General features: G+C 41.0%; 1 protein-coding gene across 1 annotated transcript; it reads right to left on the minus strand.

Annotated features, from left to right (window-relative positions):
• Positions 1 to 14,930: 14,930 nt before the first annotated feature.
• LOC115906793 (interleukin-1 receptor-like 2) lies at positions 14,931 to 26,995 on the minus strand. Its single transcript, XM_030954278.1, has 11 exons — positions 26,948 to 26,995; positions 24,826 to 24,895; positions 22,058 to 22,301; positions 21,570 to 21,756; positions 20,649 to 20,811; positions 20,311 to 20,376; positions 19,638 to 19,758; positions 17,936 to 18,084; positions 17,501 to 17,644; positions 15,945 to 16,106; positions 14,931 to 15,460 (listed from the first exon to the last, which is right to left on the minus strand). Exons 1-11 carry the CDS (start codon positions 26,993 to 26,995, stop codon positions 15,069 to 15,071), a joined length of 1,746 nt encoding a protein of 581 aa, XP_030810138.1. The 3' UTR covers positions 14,931 to 15,068.
• Between the last annotated feature and the right edge of the window lie 2 nt (positions 26,996 to 26,997).

Raw genomic sequence — 26,997 nt, forward strand, 5'->3', positions numbered from 1 at the left:
CATCTCGCGTTTGGGAACATTTGTTCCCCAAAGCAAACGAGCCATGATGGCTTTCCGTTGTCCCTCCTGCTTCTGCCATGCAGATGCAGAGGGTGTTGTTCTCATTTGCCCCCTCACATCACCCCCATCCTCTCTGGACTGGGGACCGGAGGCAGAACTTTCGAGATCCACCCCCAGCTCGCCACTGGAGAGAGCGAGGGGTGGCAGAGAGATCTGCGCCCCTCAAGGGGAACAAACCGACCAAACACCCCCTTTGGGCTGCAGACCAAAGGCAGACCCCTTGGGACCCACCGCCCCCTCGCCACTGGGGCGCACAAGGGGCGGCAGAGATGACAATTTCCAAGGAAGGACCCCAAACCCCCCAAAAACGCTAATTTTGAAGGCAGGGATCTTGGCTACACCAGCATTCAGCTGACGAGCAACACCTGCTCCACGGAAAGGGAGGCTGAAGCCCTCTTCCCTTGTCCCAGCTCCTCCCGCAGGGACAGCCCTGGGACAGCCCGAAAAACTCGGGGTGGGAGCCACGCTGGGTGCAGGGGACGGGGCCTCCGAAGGTGCCAGAACCTCTGGGGCGGGCAGCTCTGAAGGCGGTCCCATCGCCGCACTCGGCATCATCCTGGACTGGAACCGGGTCGGCGGGAGGCGGCGGGGCTGTTGGGGGGTCTGGTTCAGCCGCAGAAGGTGGTGGGGCCGGCCCGGGAGGGGCCGGAGGGGGCGGCGGGTCGCTCTTCTCAGGTGCAACCTCCGACCTCGGCACTGCGGGCAAAAGCGTGACCGCTGGAGATTGTGGGGCCAGCGGGAGCCTGTCCCCCGGCGGGACGGAAGCAGCCGCGGTCTGCAAAAACGGCGAAGCCGGCCCGGGAGACAGAGGAGGAGGCGGCGGGGCCGGCCCGGGAGGGGCGGCGGGGGCGGTGAGTCGCTCTTCTCGGGTGGAACCTCCGACCTCGGCGCTGTGGGCAAAAGCAAGGCCGCTGGAGGCTCTGGGGGCGGCGGGAGCTCGTGCCCCGCCGGGACGGAAGCAGCCGCCGCGTCTCCGCCATCACCAAGCAATGCCGGGGCCACGGGGGCGGAGCCATGGCCGGTGCCGCGGCCGGCGCTGCCGCCGCCGGGGCTGCGCTGGGGGCGCCGGCCGGGCGGCCCCGCTCGCTTCGGCAGGCGTGGCCTCGTGGACCGGTGCCGCCCACACCTCTGGGCAGGGCGGAGCCCACGGAACCGGCCGGAGTGGGGCCGGCAGCGCTGGCTGCCCCCGCTGAGAGCGGCGGGGGGAGGGAGAAGGTGGCCCCATCTGCGCATGCGCCGAAGACGGAGGAAAACAACCTGCAGGTCCGGGCGAAACTTCGCCCCCCCCGCTGGGACGGGGGGGCTGGGAAGCAGCCATTTGTCCCCCTCCGAAGGGTCGTCCCCCGTGAGTCGGGGGGAACGGCGCCTGCCCCCTCGCTTCCGCGATCCAGGGAAAGGCAGCTGCTTTTCGTTTCAAAACTGGGAACAATGCCATGAAGACGGGATAAATGCGAGGAACACGGGAAGTCCGACCCCAAACAGCTTGGCAGACAAATTGCATGCATTCCCATACATACGAATCCAATGCATATAGAACATTAGTAAAAAATCCAAAGAACTTTGCCCATCGAAAAAAGTCATATAAACCTTTTGTCAACAGGAGAATTCCATCCTCCTCACCCCATTTTTGCCAGAGGGAAATTTGTCTCTCCTCTGACGGAGAGAGATGGACCTCTGTTTCAGTGGGAAAATTCGTCCACTTTTCCAGCCACCACCATTGCAGGGCAGCATCTTCAGGAAGGGAAAACCCAATAGTACCTTCTGAGAGAGTCCAGCACTCTCTGGCCAGCTCCTGTTCGAGGCTGAAAGGCTCTCTGGGCATCTTCCTGGAGGCTTCAAAAGGTCCTTTTTGTGGTCAGCCTTGCTGTGAACTCTGTCCAAATCTGGATCTTCGGTTCTTCAGCTCCTGGCTAAATCCACTTCTGTGGTCACCTGTGAGATGACCATCAATGCCACATATTCGGGGTTTACCCAAATGCAGCAATGCTCCTCTGGGGTCTCACCAAGTGATAAATGTCCTCAGAAACACGAGGGGGGTCACCAATTGTCGCCGGTTGGACACAAGGTTTTCGGGGTGAAGGAAGAGACGAGATGGGCTCCATGATCAGAAGGCTTGATTTATTAAGTTATGATATATACATCTATTATAACTATACTAAAAAGAAAAAGAAAGGGAGAGTTTCCAGAAGCTGCTAGCTACCTAAGAATAGAAAGTAAAGAATGATCAACAAACCTCAGTTCTGGATTGGCTATTATCTCCAAACACTCAATCTGGGCCAATCCAGAACTGACCTGTTGCATTCCACAGAAGCAGATAACCTATTGTTTATGTCTGGTTGCTGAACTTCTCAGCTTCAGCAGGAAAATCCTAAGAGAGGATTTTTCATAAAAGAAATGTCTGTGACACCACACTGCTGCAGATGTCACATTACAGGTGAGTGACATGGACTTGGTTGGGTCAGACACTGCACTCCCAGACAGTACCAAGATTTATAAAAGAAAAGTGATTTACAACTCAGACTGAGAATAATCCACAATGCCCAGACAAAGCTTTCAGTCAGAAAATTAATCAGAAACCAGAAGACCCAACTTCTAAGGTCTGTAAGGGCTTCTACATCTGAGGAAGAACACTCCATCCTGTATCCTGAAACTGGGATGCTACTTGCTTGGAAGTAGGAAGGAGGAGGTAATGAGGAAAACAGAGAACAGTCAAGAGAGAATTTGGTTCTAGCCATATGGGGGACAGAAATTGATAAGAAATTTATATTCTGAGCCTCTGACTCCTTTTAAGTAGGTTAAGCTCTCACATATTTGCTTCCAAGAAGCAAATCTGTACTACCAGGTACAAGTTCAGCCAGGTACCTCAGAAGAAGCCGAAAGTGTCCTAGGAGAAGGTGGGGGAGCACATTGTTCTTCAGGGCAAGGGAGGTCACCAGTTTCCTAATGACTGCTTGATGTGGTTTGACAAGAAATAGGTTTTCTGGGATGCTGTGGTCAGACCAATAAGTGTTCAGATGTGAATATTGGCACCTGGTTTGGCCACTGAGATATTGGATATGCCTCTGAGAACACAGGGGTTAAAGCAGAGCTCTCCCCTGGGAGCGGTCTCTTTGATTTTCCAGCGGGAAGAGTTTCAGACCTCTCCCCCTGTCCGAGCTGCTGCCGGCTGGGCAGGGGGAGGGGAGAAGCCATGCGGCCTGAGGTAGGGCCTTGGACAGAGAGGGGAGGTGAAGAGGCCCTTGCAGGATGGAAGGGTGGGAGAGTGAAACAGCAACGAGAGGTATCGGGCAGCCCCCCCCGAGAGAGAGAGAGACACCAAGAGGTATTGGGCAGCCCCCCCCGACCCCAGGAGATGGGAGAGAGAAAGCCGGCACTCGGTGCTTGGGACTGTGGCCTTGAAGTTGATATCGGCCTGTGGAGAAGGAGGGAGAAGGGGGGGGGGGGGTGCAGCGGAGAAGGAGCCTGGCCGCGTGTAGGAGCTTTTAACCCTTTTTTGGACGATGAAGAAGACCTTGCAGAGCATTGACCTTTTCTGGAGCAGAGATGGAGTGGAGGATAAAGAAGAAATGGGCAAGTGATAAAAGTCTGAGCAGTGAGTGAGGCTGGAAGAACAGAGAAGAACCCTGTGTGGGAAAGATGATGGAGTGGCTTGTTGCTGGACTCTCTTTGTATAGCCATGGACAGAACCATGCTTCCTTGTGATACAGAGACTGCATCCAGGGGGGGGCAGTGCCTCAGAACCAAGAGGGTTCAGGGTGGAGACCCCTCGGCCCCAGGGGGTGAAAAAATTTGGGGGGTACAGGTGTCCCAAAGGTGAGACTGTGCCCTTTTTGGAACTGGACAAAGCACCCTTAAAAAAGGACAACCCTGGAAGCAGCTCTGGTCCACGTTCAGTGGTGAGAGCACAGGACAAGAAAGGAAGGGGTCACCATGGCACAAGAAGGACTCCTCTCCTCTTGATGAAATGAGGATTGATTGAGTGTCTGAAGGTTTTGGTGATGGACTGAGAGCTGGGAATTTGGGAGATGTACTGTATTGGAAATGTGGTGGGGGGAGGAGGAAATGTTGTTGTGAGGTTTTCATTTTCCATCTGTGTGTGTGTGTGTCTTTTTACTTGTAGTAGTAGTGTAGTAGTTGCTAGCTAATAAAGCTTTCTTTCCTCTATTCCTAAGTAGAAGCCTGCTTTGCTTGTTCCTGGTCACATCTCACAGCAGACACCAGGGAGAAAGTATTTTCATGGGGGCACTGGCATTGTGCCAGGATCAGACCATGACACTGCTCTAACCACAAGGCCAGTATGAGAATGAAAAACTGAGCAGAGGCACAGCATGCAATCAGATTCTTTTGTATCATCAGAGCTATTTCTGCTCTGTTAACATCTATTCTCAGAAGACAGATGGCCAGCTTACATCATGACTGGGGGTGGAATTAAGTATTTCCCATTAATTACCTCTAAATTCAACAATAAGGACTAATCAAGAGTAGCCAAATAAGAAAGTAGAATTCTTTCTGGGTTTCTTAGAGGCCCTCAGCTTCTGCCACTAACCAGACTGGACCATCCCTCTCCCTTTCGGAGCTGTGAGTGCGCCTAAACTCTGAATGAGAGTGCTTGTGTGGAGAATCTTTCCACAGACCCTCCTCCTGCTGTTATCACAAAGCTTATCAATACTGGTAAATCAGCAAAATGTTTCTGTCAAGCTGGTTCTCTGCCCCAGCAAAACCTCAGGTGTCAGATCTGACCTTTGGATAGCCACAGTTTGAATTTTAAGAGCTCAGCAGAAAAGGCAGTATCTCATAAAAATATAACCAGAAAATTGATTTTATCTCTCTATATCACTAGCAGTCTTTTTCTATGAATTCATATGCTAAAGGCTGGAAATACACAATATAAAAGTAGTCATAAGTAGAACAGCAACCCCCTGGCTGACAAACCAATGAAGAAAACTTATCTGTAAAGCAATTGCTACGTTATATAATCTTAAAAAAATAGGTGGGAGATAGTGAAGTCTTTGAGTTTGTCTTCTTATTAAAAATATTCTACCTATTTCTTCTGGTTTGATCATTTGAGTCAAGCAATGTCTGGAAAGAAGGAGTTAACTTCTAGTGACTGAAATTCTGGGTAATTAATGACAAGGATGAAGAACCCAGAAGTTTAGGTCAAAATGTGAAGTCCAACAGGAAGCAGTATCATTTGCATCAAGACAAAATAAGTATTTATGTTCCAAAGACTAAGACAATAGATTAGTGATGACAGAAATAGAACCTGCCCTTGCAAAAGATTTCAAGGTGATTTTCACAAAGTCCCTTCAGATGGTCCATTAAATCTTGAAAAGACAAATAAATTTACGGTAATAAACAACAGAAATACCAAATCCTGAAACAGCAAACATCTAGTTGGAATTACTGAAATAATGGCAAAACGTCAAATTGATAGAAGGATAAAAAGCAACTGTGGAGTTTCTTGAGGCTACATAATGGACAATGACAACAAATGTTGTTGACACAAAGAAACAGGCAGCGATAGACAAAAGTAGACAATGCTGAATTTTGATAAGTTTAAAATTCAGACAAAATTTCTCCTTCCAATACTTGCCATTCATAAAATAAGCTATCAATAAATGACACATTAAAAAAAATACACAAAAAGAATGCTTGCCAACAGTGGCAGCAAACTTTGATGGAATAGTTCCATCATTGTATTGCTTTCATAGTTCAAGTCATAGAAATATGACATCAGCTGTGCTGCTTCGGACCATCTAACTCAGTACTTCTTCTGAGGTAAGGGCTATTAAGAAAAACAAAGAGTAAAATCATATCCAACACACACTGCAACCCTACTTCAGTACTGCCCTAGCCTTCAAAGTCTCCCACCACAAGGAATGTCCTGAGCCTGTTAATGTTTTGTCTATTTATTCTCATTCTGTTATCATTATAGTGCAAGAGTTCTATTGTCTTTGCAAGGGTTCCATATTGCTAGAGTTTCGTACCTCCTTGATGTTTCTTGTAGGCAGCTCCCCCAGGCACTGACTGTCCCTTATCCTCACAGAAGCCAACTGACTCCAGGTCCCCTCAGCCAACCAATCCACTCTTTTATAACACTCTTCTGATTGGCTACAGCTGTGGCCTGTTAACATCAGGCCTGCTCCTGATCTTTAGTATTTGGTTCAGCTGCAGCTCTTTAGGTGATAAGATTACATTCTATACCACCTTCATTTACCCATACTGTGTCCCTCTACACCATGCAAAGCCTGGTCTCTGCAGGAACCCATGTGGACTTCCTATGTGTGCAGTGTCCTCTGTCAGTGGAGCTTCAAATGTGAGAGCCAGCCCAGCAGCTTGGGGCAGCTGGTGAGATGCCAGTCTGATTTTCAGAAACTCCTTTCACCATGGCTGGAGGCAGAATGCCTGGCTGGGTTAGCTGGGCCTGACTCTGCCGAGCATTTCTCATGCTTTCCTCCAGTGTTTGTTGTTCCTGTTTTTCACATCAGCCCTTGGAGTAAACTGTGTCCCTTGGCTGTGAGACAGCTCTTGGCCAGAGGAATCAGTCAGCTGGAGCTATTTCAGCTGGCACATCTCCCTCCAGCCCTTACATACCCCTAGCTGGAGGAACATGGGGACTCACAGCATCTGTACCTAAGCTTCATACACAACAAAAACCTTGCTTTCCTCACTTAGGGATTTATGGCCACCTGCAGGTCAGTATACCCTCCACTCCTTATATACAGGTGCATCTCTTCACTGTAGGTCAAAAATAACTCCTACTACAGCGCACCTCAAAAAGCCCACCTCTGTACTCACAGCTGGAAAATACTTTGCTGACACCAAACCAGGAGATTTTAGTGGAAGAAAAAAATCCATTGTGCATCTAAGGCAAGGGAATTTCCACTACACTGGGGCTTGTAAAGGAACATGGTGATCCTGGAGGTGGCCCCACTCAGGAAATCTAAAGATCATCAGGCTGATTTGAGTTATCTTCAAAGAAAAAAGCCAAGAGCAATGAATATGTCCATATTCAGTACATTTGTGGTTAGAGAGGTGGAGGTACAAAGAAAAAATGGCACTTTCCTGCTTCACGTGTCCCACAGGTAGCTCAAAATGCAACATATGATCATAATCAGTAATTATGTACAGTGCTGCTGTCTTGATTCTTCCTCACCTCCTCCCTTCTTGCCAGGCCAGGTCACAAAGACTTCATAATGCTGCCAAGTCCAGGTCAAATTTTTGCAAAGCATTACAAGAATTTTGGTTTTTTCCAATTAGCATCTTACTCAGTTGAGATGGTATTTAGCTACCAAAGAAGTCATATGGCTATTTTTTAAAATGACATGTTTTCTTTTGCAAAATATGTACTTTGACTTAACTCCCATTATGATGCAACCAAGAATTCTCATTTCATTTCCTATGGAAGACCATCCCATACTATCCACCTACTCTAGAAATGGAGATAGCCACCATTCTGTATTATTCACATCCTTGAGAGAAATGTCTAAGTGCTCTAGGCCAATCCCAGCTAAGAGCTGTTGTAATTTACAAGTGCAAACATATGAGTAAGGGGGTTGGTTTTTTGAGAGACACAGCTGTGTGATGCTGAGTATGAGGCCAGCTAGAGGCCATCTCTTTTGGTGAGTTTCAAGGAAGAGAGATAAAATGAAGAACAGAAACAAATGCATGGCCTGACTCAAAGATTCCTGAAGCCTCACCAAACCCACTAAGCCCTTCTCTTCCATAATTCTTAGCCTATCCAAAGATATCAGCGACTGCTCACAGCCTCCCATAGCTGGGACAGAAAAATTCAGTCATGGCAGCCCTGCATTTTTGAGGGTGCATGGGCACATCTTTGAGATATCATGCGCACACAAGGAGCGTGGCTGGGGCTGCTCTGGGTCCCTTCAGTCATCAAGGGACCTTCATGTATCTTAATGCATATACTACTACAAAGCTTTAAGAATGATCATCTGAGTGCTCACTACAAAATCCACTGCTACTGAAAGCTATTGAATTATGAACCACACTGCCCCAGCCTCCTTGAGCTAATTGCTTTAATCACGTTCTGCAGTCTCATCTTCACTATTAGTTCTGGAACGCAGAATCATTTTGCCTGAGCCATAACCATAGCAAGATTTTTTATTTGGCTGCACTTATTATTGATATCAATATTAACAACAACAATAATAACATTTTAACAGCCAAGGTCCTGGATAGACTTTGAAACCTCCTGATCACTTTCATTTTGCAAATTCTCCTCAATTTACAAACCATGTGGCTATAGATTATTAACTAGGGGGTAAAAAACAAAAAACACTACATATCATTAGGAAAAGAGTTTGCAAGGTCCCTTGGGATCTGAGCACACCACTGAAGGTAAGGATTGGGAATTGAGGATTGGTAATTTCAGGCAGCCAGTGCTTTCTGCTCCCGAGAATGCATTGATGTTCCATTTCAGATTATCTTCATGATGCACTAGCTGCTCCTCTCGATGGCAGCCTTGAGGCAATTCTTCTTCAGGGACTCCAGGGGCCTACTGTCCATTTGCTGTCTGGTTTCCTATAAACAATTCAGCATCCAAGACTCCAAGATTTTCTCATGTAACTATTGGATCCATTTATTCACAGCTCAGGGGACTAGATCATTAAATTAGGCACAAATTCCTCATCTATCACTATGTCAAGTAAATTCTAGGACTCTCAGTTGCCTGGGTAGCACATGGCCAGTAATGATCCTCCAGCCATTATGCACAGCAGATCTGATGAATGCAGATGCCAGATGAAGTGGTCTCCAATAGTAGTCTTCTTCTTGGAATAATCAAGGCAAGAGTTGCTCGATTAGATCTAATTGACATATGCTGGAGGCTGATTAAGAAACACAGCTCTACAGAGCTCTACTACTCCCCATATCCCAATCAGCTCTGAGGCTCTGGATTAACAATTGTACAGACTCAAAGGCCAAAACTCTCATTTTCTACTAAATTCCCTGCTAGTTCTTAAAAAGGACAGAAAAAGCATTAAAAATAATAATTACAGTATAATTCAGAACAGCAGTTGTCAAAGCATCTTCCTTTTTTTGCTCTCTCTTGGGTGTGCTTTTTTTTCTTTAATGCTGTGGGCTTGGCATTATTAGCAGCAGAACTTCATTATGATCTCATGTAAACAGTGTGGCTTTTATTGGAAGGGGGGAGCTTCAGTGTCAGGCATCACTAGGTGGAGGCAGTGCACAGCACAAGGCTGGTGCGGCTCACAGCTCCAGGGGTTTCAGGATCCCCGCAGCCAGCTTCTGTGGCTCACCCTGGAACACTCAATCTTTTCCCATCCTCAGCTGTCTGCTCTCTTGTATGTGATCCTCTCCTTAATAATAAGCCAATTCATCTTCTAATTTAGGTACCCAACAAACTTTATGGTCCAACCCTCCAAAAATGTCAAACATGCCAAAGTTAGCAGCTTTTTAAAAGTGACAGCAGACGGTGCTGGCACATCTTTGGCTCATTTAAATGCATATGTGTATCAAGCCATTCAGATCTAGGATGAGGAAACATATTTTTATGAAAAACTTGGCTTTTCTTTTAAAAGTCAGCATGTGGTCTATTCTCTTCAGTCTCTGAGGAGAATTAAGTCCCATTTACTTTAAAAATACAGGAATCAGAGCCAGATATCAAGCAGAACCAGATGTCACGACCCAGAAGAGAGCATACACAGATGGAAGGGGGACATATGGCACACAAGTTTTTTCCCACTGTGAGTGTCCCTGTCCAGACAGCTCTTTAGCTTTTTCCCTGTTTGTTCCTGGAGGCAATATGTAGGGGAGTTAACTGCCAAGGTTTTTTTCTGTTTTAAAGGGACAGATGAATGTTATTTTTTGTAACTCCCAAATACTCTGCTTATTTGCCATTTCAGAATTTATAAACTTTACCTCTCAGTAGGGTCTTTAAACAGAATCATGGAATATTCTGAGTTGGAAGACACCCACAAGCATCATCAAGTCCAACTCTGAAGTGAATGGCCCATATGGGGATAAAATATGCAACCTTGGCTTTATTAGCACCATGCTCTGACCAACTGAGCTGATCTCAGGGTCCTAAAGATGCATTTGTCTTGCCATTTCTGCTATGTTCCACTTGAAATTATGTAGTTGTTTCACACCTTACCCAGAAAGTATAGATCTAGTTGATACAGTCTGAGTGTGCTTCCCTAGCAGCAAGAGGTCAGAAAAGAGCGGATAACTTGAATTTCTTTCCAAATCCAGTGCTTGTCTAAGTCCCCCAATTCCATGGCACAGAAGAAATATTAACATTATGCATATTTTTAAAGAAAAGAAATCAGGAAACAAACAAACAGTGTGGATATTAGAAACAATGTGTTCAAAGAGAGAAAAAAATGCCTTCTTAAGGACTGTTCCCTTTACATCTTCCAGGGGACATTAGATGAACAGAGAAAGAAAGTGCAAAAGATCGACTCTCAAGGAGAGATGAAGCAGCACTGGAGTGTGTTACCATAGACAGTGCAGGAAAAGGAAGCACTCCACTGATGCATATAGCCAGTGAGATAAGGGAAAGAGAGAACATGGATTTTAATAATTGCCAACAGAAATAAAGCCCATCAGGGAAAGTATTCAATCAAAAAGAAAGAAAAAAACCAATGAGACAGCATTCAAAATTTCCCTCTGACTACAGCCACTGCTCAAGAAAAAAAAATCAAACTAGGGCAAAGACCAAATGAGAGGCTGACAGCAGAAATGAACCAGAAATATTTACACATCTAAGTCACTTGATCTGGAGCAGCAATTCAAAATCAACTTTTTGGAGCAAAAAATTCACCTTAATGACTTGGTGACGTTTCCACCTTTCTTCAGGATGAGATAGTAACCCCTGATAAAAACTAGCAAGTAGGGCTCTAGCTCCAGCTGCAATGCCACAGTGTCCAGGGGCTCTCTCAGAGGAGTCACACAAGCTGTACATTTTAACTGTGCCCCTTGATGTCCAACAGATATCAGACTCATTTTTTTCAAACAATTTTAACATGGGAAGCAATCTTAGAGTGGGCTGAGACAGCACATGTTTCTACTACTAGTATTTTTAGCCCCCTTTTAGTGACTAATGCTCAGTTTGTCTCAACAAACTCATCAAGTACTGTTTAATATTATCCTAAATTAAAAGAGAATAAACATGCACATCAAATGGTGTGCTTTGCCTTTACTCTTGAGAATAATGAGTGTAAAGATGAGAGGAGGAAATGCTACTGTTCATGTGTTCATGAGTTGTAGCATCTCTGACTAAACCTGAGACCTGGAAATACCCTGAAGGAAAGCTGCTAGCCACTGATTTTATTTACATGTATTCCAAAGCTCTATAACATAATACTTCCTTGGTACTTCTAGGGAAAAGGTCTCTCCTTAGCACAGATGTCATAAATATTAACTGTATCCTGCCTGCTTCATCTTGAAACTAACTGCAGCTGTGAAAGGAAGCAGAGTCACTGAGCTACCATAGTGTCTGAACAAAAGGCAGGATGGGCTTACCTCTCTAACAGAAGCTCAAGACACCAATATATAGGGAAAATGTAAAATTGAAAATTGCTCTTGCACTGTTCTACATTCTAGGGTGCAATACAGAGGTAAATTTAAAGGAAAAGGGGGAAAAAAAAAGAAAACAAGCTCCAAAGTCAGTCAGGGCTGTCCTGTCTGGGGCTACTGCATTAAATCTACCAGGTCCTAAAAACTCATTCTGAGCTCAGAGCACATTCCTCCCAATCACATAAACCTCTACCCATGAATTAATAGGGTAATAGATGCAGTGCTGGTTTTGCATGGAAAGCTGGGAGGAGACACAGCTGAGAGAGGTGACCTAAACCAACCGAAGGGATATTCCAGATCAGATGACATTGTGCTCAGTATACAAAGTGGGGGGAAGAAGGAAGAATAAGGGGATGTTTGGAGTGATGGTTTTGTCTTCCCAAGTAACCATTGCACATGATGGGGTCCTGCTGTCCTGGAAATGGTTGAACACCTGCCTGCCCATGAGAAGCAATTAATTAATTCCTTGTTTTTCTTTGCTCATGTGTGTGGGTTTTGCTTTCCCTATTAAACTGTCTTCCTTTCAACCCAGTTTTCTCTATTTTACCCTTCTGAGTCTCTCCCTGACGACACCAGTGGGGAAGTGAGTGGCTGTGTGGGGCTTGGCTGCTGGCTGGGGTTAAACCAGATGTGTACATTAGAACATGAAACAGGCCACATCTCAGTGCTATTTACCATAGATGTAAGAAAGCAGGATATGATAATGAAAAAATCATGAAAGAAATCTCACAGAAAGTACCAGCATCACAATATGGATGGAAAGATGTAATGGAATTAGCAAATTCAGACAAGTTAATCACAAGGCAAGGAAAGGACAGTGCAATCTGGAGTACCAATAAATAGACAGGAGCAAGCTAACAGAATAAATATATAGCTATGGTTGCAAAGCTAAAAATGGTGCAGAGAATGCTTTCAATGTACCTTACACCACATACCATTTAGACTTTGCTCTCTGTCAGCATAAACAATAAATATATCTACTATAAAGTGATGAACAAATACCCTTCCATTGATTACACTGCACTTGCCTTTTCCTTCTGAATCTGCCAAGTTTTCAGGGGCAAACCTCTTGCCAACTAATCATTTGTGGACTTGTTGGGATTTGAATTTTTCTTTTAATAAAGAGCAACGAGCACATCTGTCTCTATGGGAGTTCTTTTATTGCACCACAAAAAAAAATATTCCGTTTTCCAATGTGACTTGCAAAAAACAGTTTCCAAGGAGAGAAAGCAGAAACAAAATTCGGCTTCAAAATTAAGCCCCCTGATAAAAGGATAAGCCATCTCATGTCGTGCTACATTGAAGTAGCTAGCTGACAATAACCAAAATCTATCTCCCACACTCGCTTTTATACAAGGATACAAAATAATCATACTAACAGTTGTTTGAAAGAAAGTATCAGGTAAATCAATATTGACTCACAATCATCCTTCTTCACTTATGAGTCATTAGGAGTCTCGTTTAGTAGAGAAATGGGAAAATTATTATCTTGAATAATGTGACAAACCTCTGAAAAGAACTATGAAAAAAAGCAGCCAGATATCATAACAGCACATTCACAGAAGAAAAAAAAATACCAGCACAAATTGCAAATCAATTTACTTTTATTTAGTACTGCAAGTCCTAGTCATTAGTTTGGAGTTTTTTTATTTCAAAGCACATGAAATAAGGAAGCTGAAAAAATCTACCTCAGTTTCAACACCATTTCCTTACTATTTTTCTCTTTCTAGATGGATAATAAGAAAGTTCTGTTTTTAAACACAAATTTTAAAAAGGAAGGAAGGAAACTAATTTTAAATACTTTTTTGAGCAAGCTAAGGCTAAACATGATGTAAAAATTTGACAATTACGGTTATCTCAATTCTCTAACACCCTAAATTTATTTTTTAAGGGTTCCAGCCTAAATATTATGCATTTCCAAAGAACATGGATTCAACACCTACTAGGACAATAGCGCCTCATCTAATGGATCTACCCTGTTCCTAGTTTTCCTGGTGACACCTCAAAACAAGTCTCTAGTCAGTGAAAGCTAGGGAAAATTACATAGTTGTGAACCCCACAGCCAGGAGAATGAGACACTGCTCACTGCTCCTAAGGAGTATTTACTACACCTTTACAAAGAAAAAAGCACCATTAAATGCTATTGGAAATCTTTCCCTTTATTATATATTTCCACTCCTAGATTTTGCTTTCTCTCCCATCAATACAGCCCAATGAAGAATATATTCCAGATACACATACCTCTGAGAACCAACTGAAAGGAATTCCATGACAGATGCTATCCTGGCAATAAACACAATGGTAGAACCTACATAAGTTCAGAAAATAATTTTTAAAAAGCAAGCAAAATTCATATTTGCATTTAGATGATATTCTTTAAAGCTAGAGCGTGAAAACTCCTGCTGCTTCAGACCACCTTGAAAAGGAAGCAGCATGTCATTTTCTCACAGTGATGCACACCAAAAGTAGACTGGGATCCAGAAATACCAAGCTACTCTCAAGCAGTTTGATGTAGCCACATGCCTCTAACTTTTTCTTTCACAAGTAGATGAGATACCATTTCTTGCCATTAGAATTTGGTCATGTTTCAGAACTGGCCACTTCCCACTCTCCAGGACACCCAGCCCAAGCACAGCTCTTTGGTAGATTCTCAGAGAATTTCTGTGCATGCAGTTTGAGACACAGCATGAGAACATCTGGTTTCCAGAGTAGCAGCACAGTCTAGAAAGCTTCCCGTTCTCAAGTACGAACTATTTTCAGTTTCCCGAGCATTACAAGAGACTAAGTTTCAAAAGTAAACATACACCAGTTATTACAGAATTGTTCAGCACTCTAAAAATCCACAGATTTCATTCCCTTCCATTTGCTGAACACATTTAGTACCAACTGTTTAGCAGAAACACATTTAGTGTTGTGATGAGTTTAATATATGCTATGTCATGTATTTCCCCAGCCCTTTCAAGAAGCAAGGGTAAGGTCTGTTGCTCAGGAGACAAAGCTCGCACAAAGCAGATTCTTGCAGCAATAAGGAAATCAGACAATCATGGAGAGGCAACAAGAATTGGAACAGAATGACTAGGAGAATGCTGATGATAGAAACAGACTTTTAATTTTATCAACTGCAGTTTTGATTTTTTAAAAATGGTCTTCACAGTTGTTTTTTCATAAAACATTTATGTGGACCACAGCTTCTTAACAGCCTATCATCCTCACCCTCTTTACTTATAGTGTTTGATTGAGACTAACACAACAAATTGTGGCACTATCCAAAGCTCAGAAGTAACAGAAATAAAGTTGCACTGAGTTTTTTCTTTTGGGGTGTAATTTATGGAAGAGATGAGCAGTTTCTACTCCTCGAAGAAAACATCTACTTTGTAGTATAAAAAAATATGCAAGAAACATCCCAATTCAGAATTACCTTCTTAGTATTATTTAATAAGTGCTTCTTAACTTTCCTTTGCTGCAGAACTGTTTGACATTTGGGACAAGGAATGAACTTCAGAATAAGATCCCTTTTTCCTGGGTGGCATTTGATAACGCACATTTTTCCAGAATCTTGTGTTTGCTGAACAAGATTTCTCTGAGAAATCCCCTTTCCATTGAATAGCTCCATGTTTTTGCTTAATGTATCTGATTGATTCTGGCATGCTGGTGTAGTCCTGTATTTCACCCATTTCTATAAGAATCACTTGGATCCCATCACGGATGAGAGCATTATACATAGCTAGTTGTTGCTCAGAGGTGTCTTCCAACCGGCAGCACCTAGATGCTTCTGATCCCAAAATAATCATCAGTCTTCTGCTTTGCTTAAGGGTTTCATCAGCAACACTGACCACAGCTGTAAGTGATGAAGGAACAATCAAAGTCTGCATAGAAACTTTACAACTGGTGTAAAATAGTTCTTTCTTTTAAAATTGCAAACATGTGAAGTTGTGGCTAGCTCAGAGCAGTGATTGCTTTAAGATCTTCACACTGACAGTCATGATTCATGACCCATTGCATGACATAACTTCTAAAAAAATTGTTTTCTTCATCCCTCAGGAGAATTTATTGTTCAAAAAAAACTCAACAGTATTAGTAATGCTGTTAAGTCCTCATTTGTTCATCACTAAGAAAGTGCAGACCCTCATAACATCAGAACAGAATTTTCAGTTAGGAAAAAAAAAGGAAAAAGAAAAAATTTTCACTGGGCAAATCATAATAAAACTAAATAAATACAGCTTTCTTTTCCAAAAATGTGGGGTTTAATTGCGTAGATAAACTTATAACCTGAGAACAATGTTTCAAAAGGCAACCTGTTAACTCTGCTAATTAAAGCATACCTTCTCCTGGTAAATCATCCCTTCCTAATATGAAAAGGTTATATCCACATTGTTTTTCTAAAACATCTGGGAGTATCCTACGAACGAAGGTTTCCAGACAACATATACTTCTGCCTTCACTGCTTTTTGTGTACAGGACATATGCATCGTAGATTTTCCCATCTAAAACAAACACAAACATTTATATTAAAAAACTAAAACTCAGAAAAATGCCTTTATTGCAAAGTTTCATTTTTGGACTGTTTAGAAATAGTAATGTGGGGCTGATTTCACCTTTCTGACAGAATCACCTCACAGACGTAAAATGTTCTATGAACGGAAATAAAGATGACCAGCCAGAGCATCTGACTTCCTTTCCTATCCTGGGGATGAAGGAGTCACCAAATGAGCTGGGTGCAGGACCTGGGACCTGCAGGAGGGAGCTCCCAATCCTAGAGGTGCCCGGACAGTGAGGAAGTACCCTCCCACAGGCCTTTCTTCACCACCTCTCCTGAAGGAAACTTAATGAGCAGTTATCTCCACTTCTGACTAACCGCAAGAGAAGGTGGAAAAATGGCAATTCTTTCTTGTAATAATCCCGAGAGGGCTTTTCTAATGTAGAAGAAAAGCCCAGAAGGCTTCTGAAGGTTTGCTTAGCAAGCTGGACTGAAAGAACCAAGCCAAAATCAGATCTAACTCAACAAGTTAAAAACTTTGATTTTTTTTTTCTTTTAATTAGAACTCTATTACAGTATTATAGTAAAACTGAATTTTTAACCAGGAGTTGAAATTATTTTCCTGTGAAAACATTTAGCACAGCCATGAGTAAACATCAACTATCTTAATGTACATAATCCATTCACTTTCAAGCCATGGGGAACTTCAGACAGTCTGATTTTGAGAACTGACATGAAATATATCTGTGATGTTGTGCTTATTTCAAATTTTTCACACCTGTCCAATATATTTGCCTACAGTGCATTAAACTAAAACACATTAGAAGAATCCCTAAACACAGAACTAGCAGCAAATTTTCTCTTTGATATGTCAACACTATAACTGACAGGATTTAGAAGGAAAGTGAAAGTAACCGAGAAATTGCAAAATGGAAAAAAAATACCAATAAAATTAAAAAAATTAATAAAATTAATATCTGACAAATGAGTCTGATTTTCAAAATAAATATTTAAGGCACGTCTTTAAACATCCAGTTTACAGGATGTAGCTCTGCTGACACCTATTGTTCATCATCAGAGTGACCATAAATCTACATGTAAAGAAACTACAGAAAAGCAAAAAACAACATGCTCATTTTGGAATAACCTACAGTTCTTTTGGCCTATCTCACTATGATTGCCTTCAATATTACACAGTTTTTATTAATTTAAGCATAATTATATATTTTACCCATATGACTGAAAAAATCCTGCACAAAATGTCTTTGTGCATATCTGAAAATTCCTTATGGAAGTTCTATGTACATTGTACTAAATAATCCCATTATTTCTCAGAAGTAAAGGCAAGAGAAAAAAATCAATAGGCTAATTACTCTTACATGCCTGGTCACACTCACATACCTTCCTTACTTGTAAGGGCACAGACAGAAGTACGGTACCAAAGTACCAAATCAATCTTGAAAATCTTGTAGATTATTAAAGTAATAAATGTTAAAATTAACAAAGAGACAAGCCCTCCAGTCAGCCATCGTCGTATGTCAGGAACTGCACAAAAATATAAGAAATTTGTTTTACATTTTGAATTTGTTCAAATCTGATCTTACATATAAATTCAATACAAATTTGAATATTACATATTTTATTCCTATTCACCTTGTTTTTAAAATAATGATAAATACAATGCTATAGTGATTTCTTCCCTATGCACAGGCACATGCATACTGCAAACTGTAATACATCTGTTTTCTTTCATCATGATACACGAGAATTTGGTATCAAAACACCTTCTGGGGAAGTATAGATATTCACAGGCCTCAAAATAATAGTATTTTTTACCTCTGTGTTTTAATATAATATAGGATGCAACTTGCCCAAAGGCATTTGAAGCTTGACAGACAAAAGGCTGTTCATAGTCTTCACTGCTTACTTCTGAAATAATTAGCTTCACAGAATGCATAGGGCGCCCATCGTAAGAAGTTTCTCCCCTGTCCAAATGGTGACAAATAGAACCATAAAACCACAGCCCATTCAGGAATGGCTTCATCTCTAACATCTGCAGCACAACAGTGGTTATTTCCTTCTGCAAATGTCAACCACACTTCCCAACAGATGAACAATTACATCATATGAAAGACACCCAAGCAGTCAGACCTCTCCTGGTACTGACATGTAGCACATGCATTGGAAAGCATCAAGACGTTATCTTATCTGCAGCTGTGTTTCCCCAAAGGAACTTAAGGTTTCTATAGTTGAAACTTCAAAAATATGCCTTAAAAACCTAAATAAACTCTTGTTATGGGCTTGCCAATCCCTGTGAGAGTAGATGGACGTAGATATTTCACAATGGGATATGACATTCAGGGAATGAATGAACCAACATCACTAATGAAAGTGACCAAAGATAACCATGTAAGTGTTAGGAAGTACAAAAAATAACATTGCTTTTGCATTATCAATTCAGTGACCATGTATCTCTGCTTTATGGCCCAATTGTTTATGGCACTATAATTCTTTAAGACAGTATAATATATTACTTTTGCATAGTGTTTTCTCTTGGTGAGCACCCAAATAAGTCAGCATTTTGTTTCTCCCTTTGTTTTATGATGAAAACTTATTTCTTGCAACTATATTCTTACTCTGCAGACATCATTCTCTTTTCGTCACTGGTTTTTTAGTCCTAGATAGTGCTCCAGAATTTACAAAAATTATCACATTTTTTTATTTACAGTGCCACCATAAGAGCTGACAAAAAACCCTGAAATCTTTAGTTCAAAACCTGTAATGTCTAAGAAAATTTCAGATTGCCTCTTGCTCCAATTTGAGTTGGTTTTTCCAGTCAGGTATAATTTCTCTTCTTCTAATTCCATTTGACCTGCTTTTTACCATCACCTTATCTCCCACTTGCCCTTCACATGCTTTACTCAGCCCAAGTCCTCCCAAAACCTAGTTCACCACTGGTAATCTGTCTCCCTTTTCCCCTCTAACCCCTAAGCTTCAGTACAAATGCTCTCAATAAAGTCTTCCATTATCTCTTCAATTTATCTCAGTTAAATTTCTCTAACTTAATGCCCTTAAACCTGGAAATCTTGATTTTTCCTGTAGAGCACACATTTGTCCTCTTGCAACCTTTCAGGAAGGCAGATGTGGAACACAGAAGAAAGAGGCAGTCTGAAGATCATGCACCTGAACATGCCTGATTCAACCAAAAGAGGTCTCTGCCAGGCCAGAGCTTGCTCAAAAGAAACTGCATTACAATTATGGGACTGTAACAAAACACTTTTTCCCAACACTGGAAATTCAGACTGATTTTTTACAATGAGCAAGAAACATACAATCACATGTGAAGTTCATGTGCCTACTATGTTTAAAGTTTCTATTTCAAAGCAGGAAGTCAGTTGGAGAAGGCAAGCATTAGAGTTTTTAAGAAGAATGCTGTTTAAAGCAAGGGAAAAATGTTGCTAAATATTTTAATGTCAAAGGGAGAAAGTTCCACTTTGGTTGCCAACACATATATCTTCTAATCCAAAAATATACTTACTCATAGGAACTTGAAAAAATTCTGCTCATGTGAAATACATCAATATACACACCATGTCCTGTCCAGTACACCTCATACCCATCGGCACCTGTGGTGTTGCAATCCACAGTAACCTGTGAGCCTATAAAATTATGTTACAAAGTAAAGAGTTGATTTCCATGACCTAATTAAAGTCTATACAATCCTGTTCTCAGATTCACACATGCACACCAGCTAAGGCTGATACTAAACCCTTTCAAAAAAGTTACTCTAACAGAGGGTCTGTATTCTCAGTGATCTGCAAGTCCAGAAAGAGAATGGTAGGATGGAAGAAGCTGAATCCAGGAAGGAGATGCTTCTCCTTGGGGCATCACTTTGCCTGCAGATTTGAGATGGATCTGTTCCTTAGAATCACTTCCAGAGTAATGGAAAGCAACAGATATGACAGATAATCACTTGGGTTCCTACAATTTTCCTTGCAGCTGAGAAATTTCTTTAGGACCTTGCAAGCAACAGGCCTTGTTTCTTTCCCTCTCACCCCTCATTCCTCCTTTGAGTGATCAACAGAGAGAAACTGACTACTGAAGTAGTTTTTTCATAAAATAAAAACAAGAAAGCACAGACTAAGACACTCCTTGAGAATACATTTTAACTAGGATACAAATTCATATTTTCTCTAGAGAAAACTACTTACCAAGTTCCACTTCAATGGAGTTGTTTCTTGGGTAAGTTATTTCTGGAGGCTTTTTTGGTGGGGTCACTAAGCAAAAGAAAGAAAGTGCTTTTCAGAAAACCAGGGGCAGTTGCAGTCTGTTTTATGTTCTATAATGCAAGTACAACCTAAAAACACCCCTCATGCTAAAGACAAGGTTGTCAGCCATTTTATAACAAAATATCACTCAATACCGAAAGTACCATATCTCAGGTAGGCATTACTGCACATTTAGGTGAAAAAAAGTAGTCCTAAGCATACACAAATTAGGTCTTTCCACTTTAGTTATGAGCACAAACACAGTGAAATTATTTACGTACCTTCTACAACCAGACTGATGTCTCGTGAAATGTTATATTGTTTCCCATTGTAGGTATATCTTGTTTCACACGTATAGTTTCCTCCATCATGTACAGTTACGTTGAAAATTATAAGGTCACTGTTTGAAAGGGCAAACCGTTTTCCTTCTAGCAGCTGGCAGTCCTAAAATGTGTAGAGAACTCTGTTAATTCACATCTCTGTATATTTCCATGGTTTGTCTCTCTTTGATACAATCTGAAGTTTCAATGGACCACAGCATAAGGATGGTTATGCAGAGGCTGAGGAAGAGTGAGGGCAGCAGAATATAAAGAAATGCATACTTCACTTCAGGTGAGATTTTAAAGACACCCCAGTTCATTCCCTTTGGAAAAAAATTTCTTATATTAGAGAAATAAGAAATCAAAATGTGGGTTGTTGGTATTTGCAAAAGTATTCATCAATGAAGCATCACCCCATGCAATAATTAGACTTTGTTTTTAAAGGAGCCTCAATGCTACTGGTACTGCATGAGCCTGAGGCAAGAATCTCGCAGAAGGTGCTACATTTTTGTAACATAAAGAGCCTTTAAGAGAGCATGAACAACAAGAAATAGAATAATGGAATAGAACAGATTGAGCAGTTAATGGAAGTGCCATAGTAAATCTGTTTCCACCCAAGGTCGTGTTTCCCTGTCAGGTGAACAGATGCCACCTGGTGGATACGTGGGTCAGCATCACTCCCACACCTCAGCTGAAATTCTGCCCTGATAATCAAGAACACCTTTAAAAGACAGAAAGTCTTAATCCTCTTCCAATTTGTTTTAAAAGAATTTTTCTCCAACTTACAGTAAATCTTTAGTTCTTCTTTTCCAGTTCTCAAAGACCACTAATTTTTATAAATAATGGACAGGTATAAGACAGAACAAAACACTATATTCTCACCTTATACCAATGAACAGGATGAATATTTCTCTCTGTCCTGAAATAATCCAAGTGGGGACAAACGACCTTTGCAGAAGATGATGTGAATATCACCTCCTCCACAGCAAATTTTTCATTTAAGCATAAACCATCAATCCTCTCAAAAACTGTTACTTTTGTACACATTTTTTTGCAGCTTGTCAAATCCCTGCAATTAATAGAACACAATTAAATTAACCCATTTAACACATTTTGCAGGTCAAAAATGTATGGCATTCTGTTTGGAGAAGAAAGAGAAGAAAAAATGTTTACAGTTTCTTTAACAGATTTGCTTACAAGGAAAAAAAACCAAAACTAGATTTAATTTCCCCAAAGTAGAGTGGTTTTTTGTAGATACATTCCCTCTTCTTCATTATTATTTATCTTACCCTCAAAATTTTACTTTCTTTCTGTAAGGTACTAATTTTGCAAATCATTTCTGTAAAAATATAATTTTTTTTAACTTTCACCTTATGACACATTCATAATCTCCAGAATCTTCTAACATGGCAGGTAGAAACCAAATTAGATTCTTCTGCTGATGAACTCTAGACAGTTTGTCTCTAGGCACAGCTCTCTTGTTACCAACTTTATACCATGTTAAGTTGTAGTCTCCACTTTTCAAGCTCTTTTCCACTGAACATTTAATAGCAAGAGGCTGCCCATCAGGCACAAGACTCTGCTTCAACATCACATCATAGGCTTCACATTTCTCTAAAGGAAAGAGATAAGCATTAAAGAAAAACTCAAACATTCTGCAAAAATATACTGAACTCATTTCCTGATTTTAAATTACAAACTTCATTGGAGTTTTCACCTCCATTCTCAAGTCAACTACTAAACTACTAAAAATACAATTTTAACCCCTTATCTTTACAGCTGAGAGTACTACTCAGTAGTTTACAGATATAGTTAAGCCAGTAAAATGAAATACTGTTTTTCGAATGCAATCTTTACACTCAGTAGAAAGCCTTTGTAGCAGAGTTGTCATTTGCAGTTTTATTTCAGATGCAAATTACTAAAGTACTTGTGTTTCTCCAGTCTGTTCCATGGGCATGTACACAAACACACACATGCACACCAATTTCACATTTAATGTCTTTATTTTTTTACTTCACTTAACTGTAGTTAAGACAGACTATATTTTTTATATTTAAATGTCCTAAGAGGACACAGAAGTTAAAGATTGTGTTGTAAAAATATTAAGTTTGCTATGGGAATTTCAACTGACCCTTCATATTATGAGCATTTAGAGAGGAATCATTACAGTCACCAATGAGCTCATTTTCTTTACTTCTGACACAGACTCATGCAGAAAAAGAGCAAACCAAGAGTTTGGTTTGGGGTTTTTTTTTTCTTTTTTGCAATATGACAAAAAGGCACCAACTCTGGATACCATGGTCACATTCCCAAGTCAGTAATACATTTATCAAAACTTCCCTGCTTTGTTATTTTATAAGAATTGCCACAGAGAGTCATGCAAGTGTCTGTTTAGCCCAAAATCCTGTCTCTGATAACTATCAGTGGCAAATGTGCAGAACAGAGGAGGACACAATAAATACAACACTACTCCGATTTCAGTCCCTTTATGTTCTGCATGCAAAACCATTCACTGCATTTTATAAATTCTCTGAGTATCATGCATTTCTTGTTATGAGAAATGGAAAACTTCCTCTCATCTGCCTATTCTATGGTATTTACATTTTTATAGACCTTCATCCCATCTTGCTTCTGTCTCTTTACCTCAATCCTCCTTCATTTGGAGACTTCTCATATGGAAGCCATCCCATATCAGACAACACTGTCACTCATCTCTCCACCTCTTCTGATACCATCTTTCTGAGATGTAATGACCAGAACTGCAGAGCTCAACTGCCACACATTCACTGTGTGGTTAAAGTGTAGCATAATGAGGCTTTCTCTTTTCTGCTCTGCTGCTTTCCAAAAATTCTGGTTTTCTGGTCACCACTGATGACAGAGTTAATGATTCCAGAGAGCATCCAGAGATATCAAAGCAGCATTTTCCCAGGTGGCTATTAATTAACTTAATGCTCACGTCACACACATTCAGCATACTTTCTTCTGCTATACATGCATGACCCTTTCATGCCCCTTCACATCCACTTGATTTTACTGACTGACATTCTATCACTAAACTATTTAGGCACCAGGCACCATCTGCATAGCAAGCATCAGTTTTTACCACCAAAGAATAATTTTGTGTCATCCAGAGTTCTCATCACCTCACCACAAATCTTTTCCAAATTACTTATCCAAACATTGAATTACTCAGGTATCTGAGTTGAATGCCCCATAATAACTGTGGTGATTATGATATGCTGTGGCCACAGGAAGTGCTAATGTTTTTCTGCCACTCAATCGACCTGTGCAGCTTTGTCATTCACAACAGACTTGAGGTCTGGTTATCTTTGCCCAGAACGCTAATATTCTGCACCAGTGTAAGACACACCAGCACATGCTCAGACCACTCAGCTGGAAAGCAGATCTGCAGAGAACATTGGGGTCCTGGTAGACCACAAGCTGATCATGAGCCACCAATGCTCCCTCATGGCAAAAGAAGGCTGTCCTGGGAAACATTGTCCTGGGAAGCATTAGGACACGCCAGATTTAAATTTACTGGAGAGAGTCCAACACATAGCTACAAACATGACTAAGGGAGTGGAGCACCTGTCACTTGAGTAGAGGATGAAAGAGCAGGAACTGCTCAGCGTAGAGAAGAGAAGATCTGAGGAGTGTGTGGGTGGATCTTATAACTGTATGTAAATACTGATGGGAGGGAATGAAGAACAAAGAGACAGACTTTTGCCAGCCTTGCTCACTGTCAGGACAAGAGGCAATGAGCACAAATTGAAACATAAAACATTTTATCTGAACACAAAAAAACCCTTTTTTTATTGCAAGGGTGATCAAACAGTGGAACAAGATGCCCAATGAAGTTGTGGAGTTTCCATTTGCAGAGGTTTTCAAAATCTTGACCCTGTAAAGTTAGAGGTCAAGAGCTCCTTTCCAACCTAAATGATTGTTGTAAGTTAGAATATGCAATACCACATATTATTTTTTATAGGTTCCTGCTCTAGGCACAATTTAAAAGAAATCATTGGCATGCATGTAAATTTCACTATTATGGCCACTTCCACAGAAAGTTAGTATCGCTTGTGTGAAAAAAGTTCCATTAAAAGTTCAGAACAAGACTTTCCATAGCCACCAACAGACTTACTTGCAATAATTAAAGACAGAAATGCTGTTGCAATGTTACATGAAAACAGTGTTTTTGCTGTCATGTTTCCCTGCTGAAATGGAAAGAAAACTTTCAGTTAGTGGTTTCCAATATGAACTTCCATAATTTAAAGTAAACACCTGCATTACACAATTAATATAGTAATTACACAGATTAAGGAGGACACATGAAATACTGGCATTGTCTTTAACTTGTTTTGAGCCTGTTACCTGCTTGTTTTACCTGACAGCTCATAAAAAAGAGTAAACATCTCCTATTTCAACTTGTCAAGCACTTGGGTTTTTTTACATCTCTAGCACACACCTTCCCTTAGTGCTTAGGAAAGCACTTCCTGCTTTCCTAAGCTACAGTCATAGATTCTCTAACTCTCACTTAGATGGAATCTGATTTCATAATTCTGACTTTTTTTGCCACCCACTTCTGTACTGCATCCAGTTATGCTACAGCCTGTCTGAGATGGGGAGGACAGGACATAACTTGCATACAGTCTTCAAAATATAAGTGCACTATGGATTTATGAACAAAGACAATTATTGATTTTTTTTTTCCTAATGATTTCTAACGCTATCTTTGTTCTTTGAGTACTACTGAGTATTGGTCTGATATTTCCATAGGCCTATAGTAAAATTTCAAGATCTCATCACTGGGGACTAAGAATCAGGCAAACTCAGTCAGCTGTTGAGCACATGATGTTAGGATTTTGGCCATACATTTTCATTTTAAATTTTTCTTATATGTCTCTACAACAATTTTCTTCTGCTATTATTACCCAGTCATTTACTATTGTGACATCTGTGTGCCATTCTTTGCAATTTACACTTCCATGTTCCAGCCTGAATAGCTTTGTATTGTTGGCAAATTCTGCCACTGAAACAGATTCCCTCTGTCTAGATCATCAAAATACATGCTGAAGAGTTGTTTGGGACTCTAGTAGTGATGTTTCTTCACCTAAAATCTAGGTATTTATCTTTTACATGTTTATTTATATATTTGAGAATGATTGTCAGGACTCTTTAATAGTCCTCTGGTCCCTAACATGTTTGGAGAAGGATCTCTTAGTTGCATGCCTCTGGCAGGCTGCTCCTTAACTTGACCTGCTTTACTGTTTTTTTCAGCTTACCACAGTGTTTCACAGCACAGTGAGAGGACAAATGCAACTATTCCAACTGAAGTATGAGCAGGGGTACCCCATCCTGTCGTGACAAACATTTGGCTGATCATCACTTTCTAAAAGAGTCGAAGATGATGCTTCTGGCTGCTGTGTCCTACTTCAGCAGACTGACTCACAAGTGTGCCATGTATTGAGTCATCCACACTGCTTCTTGCAGGGCCTGCTTCCCTTCTTCCCTTTCTCTTTCCTCCTCTTGGCAAATCTCCACTCAAATTACCAGGCAGGTCTTTTCTTGCCTAGCTCTAAGATGGGATAAGTCCCTGAAAGAATTCTGACACAAAACATTAAAATCTCCAGAGGTAGGTTATATGTGTTTGTACAAAAGTTACAACTTTTTCTGTTATTCATGATGCACAGAATCTCTTAAAAATCTATCATTTTTAATTTCAGAGAAGAGTATAATATTGTAACATATAATTTAAAGATAAAACAGGATTGAATAGACTCCACTAATGAATAAGTATTTTCTTTATGACTTCTCTGAATCACTGCTTTTTCACAAACTCTGCTCTCTTACAACATTACCTTGCTCTTGTTCTAGTGGTCTGTCTCACAAGAGATCTCTCAAAAAGTTTTTTGCCCCACCAGTAGATTTAGCAGATGCAGAAGTAGTATTTTACCAAATCCTGAAAGAAAGTCTTCCACAATCCTACTTTTCTATAATTTCAACGTTCTTTCTATTTAAATTTATAATTTGCCCTTTTGTCAACATAGAAGACTTGCAAACATATGTACAGCCTTGGGCCAGACCATACACACTACTTTGAGGAGATTCCCTCATCTCTCACTTCCCCCGATGAAAAATTTCCATTTCTATGGAAGGTAGACACAATAGCAAAATTAGGCTCTTCTCTGTGCATGCATTCACATAAATAAGGATGAAAATAACATACACACAATCGCATAACCAATTGCAAATGTTTTTCCTACCCCATTCTGCCATGATAAACAGCTAAATTTCTCCCTTTCCCCAGCCATTC

The sequence above is a fragment of the Camarhynchus parvulus genome, chromosome 1 (genome assembly GCF_901933205.1).
Source record: "Camarhynchus parvulus chromosome 1, STF_HiC, whole genome shotgun sequence".
Lineage (NCBI taxonomy): Eukaryota > Metazoa > Chordata > Aves > Passeriformes > Thraupidae > Camarhynchus > Camarhynchus parvulus.

Excerpts from the sequence above, each read along its gene's own strand:
- LOC115906793 (XM_030954278.1), bottom strand. The coding sequence starts at position 26,995 with ATGGCTGGGGAAAGGGAGAAATTTAGCTGTTTATCATGGCAGAATGGG. Across the intron at positions 19,759-20,310 it reads CTCCATTGAAGTGGAACTTG|GCTCACAGGTTACTGTGGAT; the intron begins GTAAGTAGTTTT and ends ATAATTTTATAG. Across the intron at positions 17,645-17,935 it reads TATTATATTAAAACACAGAG|TTCCTGACATACGACGATGG; the intron begins GTAAAAAATACT and ends ATTTTTGTGCAG.